At 48.6% G+C, this 1,746-nt stretch overlaps 1 protein-coding gene across 1 annotated transcript; it reads left to right on the top strand.

Annotated features, from left to right (window-relative positions):
• Positions 1–228: 228 nt before the first annotated feature.
• LOC124667156 lies at positions 229–1,088 on the top strand. The gene has a single exon (XM_047204474.1). The coding sequence runs from the start codon at positions 318–320 to the stop codon at positions 810–812; it is 495 nt and encodes a 164-aa protein (XP_047060430.1). The 5' UTR covers positions 229–317; the 3' UTR covers positions 813–1,088.
• The last annotated feature ends 658 nt before the right edge of the window (positions 1,089–1,746 follow it).

The raw sequence follows: 1,746 nt of genomic DNA, 5'->3' as shown, positions 1-1,746 counted from the left end.
TTTGTGCGTGTGTGTGTGTGTTTTTTGCAGCATTGGATGGTAGTTGTGTTTGGAAATTGGAACGTGTGTGTGCCTTTCGGCTCAAACCGTGTAGTAAGTGTAGCTCTGCACAAATTTTAAAGCCACCAAGATAGTTATGCCTTGCGCTGGCATACCCAGCAGCTCCACTTGGCGCCCTATATAAACCCCTTTGCCAGTTGCCACTGCCATCACAACTCACATACGGAAACAAACAAACATCAGCCAATTATTCAAGCCAGGCTAGCGATCTCATCGCGCTTGAATCCAATACCAGCACCACCACCGCCGACGACGACATGGGCAACAGCCTGCGGTGCTGCCTGACCTGCATGATCCCCTGCGGCTCGTTCGACGTCGTCCGCGTCGTCCACCTCAGCGGCCGCGTGGACGAGTTCAGCTGCCCGATCACCAGCGGCGCCGTCCTCGCCGCGCACCCCAACCACACCCTCGCCACCGCTTGGTCCTCCGCCGGCGTCGGCTGCCCCACCAAGAAGCTCGTCATCGTCTCGCCCGACACCGAGCTCAAGTGCGGTCGCATCTACTTCCTCATCCCCTCCGCGACCGTGCCGGCGGCCGACAGGAGGAAGAGCCGGCCGAGCTCCAAGAAGAGCAAGCGGCCGAGCAGCCAGGGCAAGAGCGGCGGCGCCAGCACGGCCGAACAGGATAACTATCTGACGGACCTGCTGTCTGAGAAGGCCGCGTCAGGTGCCCACCGGAGGCGGCGAAGCAGCTGCAGGGTCGCCGTGTGGAGGCCGGAGCTCGAGTGCATAGTGGAGGAGACCTCGGATTAGAGAGCTCGAAGAGCACTCTACTTTTCCTTCGCCACTCCTATTCTTTTCTGTTTCCTCTCTAATCTTCCGATGTCAGTACCACGAGAACGTATTTCTGGTTCTCATATTTCGATACCCTGGCACATGTACAGTGATGTCCAGAGGGTTAAGTGGTTCTTAGATCGGAGATGGGAGGGGAAACTGAGGCAAAATAATTGTAAGCTCCCCAACAACCTGTACAGAGAGATTTGGTTGAGTTCATTGGAACTTTCTAAGAAAAAAATCTTTCGTGATGTATACTTTCATGATTCAATCTTTAGTCACCTCATACTACTGCAAGCACTAAAGTTCCACTTGGATCACTGAATTCGGTGCACGGGATTTTCGACAAAATCCCTACGAGCATCCAACAAACACTACTTTTAAAAGTTAAAGAATACAGCCAAAGTGGCAGGGCAAGGTACTTATCCATCAATATTGAAAACAATGCCTATTGTCGACAAATTGACTTATGATTCCCCCACTAGGTGATGGTGTGGAGCTAGATGAAGGAAAGGCATGTACCAACACGAACCGGGTGCTATGTTAAAGGAAGGGAAGGTAGAAAAAAACGCAATCCCTATTATCTATTAACCATCCTGAATGTTCTGCAAAGTGCTTCGAAAATTGAGGGCACACATAACAATTAGGTATCCGCAAAACTAAAATTAAAACCGCTACCCGATAAATAAAAATGATATATCTCGTCATGAGTAGGGGGAAATCCAAACTTTTCTCGAAATATTTAATCCCTAATTCAAAATAGATCTTCACAAATCTATCATATTATATTATATACTAAATGTACATGACGGGTTAACAAGAATATATTCAAAGTACTATCCACCTATTTTAAAAAAATTCCCATCGTTCAAAAATTGACTTGTGATAACCCCACTAGGTGATGTTTGTAGAG

Source organism: Lolium rigidum, chromosome 6 (genome assembly GCF_022539505.1).
Source record: "Lolium rigidum isolate FL_2022 chromosome 6, APGP_CSIRO_Lrig_0.1, whole genome shotgun sequence".
NCBI classification, from domain to species: domain Eukaryota; kingdom Viridiplantae; phylum Streptophyta; class Magnoliopsida; order Poales; family Poaceae; genus Lolium; species Lolium rigidum.
Note: the sequence above shows the minus strand (reverse complement) of the source record. Positions and strands in the feature narration are given on the sequence as shown.

Bases quoted from the DNA above. Each gene is read 5' to 3' on its own strand.
- LOC124667156 (XM_047204474.1), top strand. From the start codon at position 318: ATGGGCAACAGCCTGCGGTGCTGCCTGACCTGCATGATCCCCTGCGGC.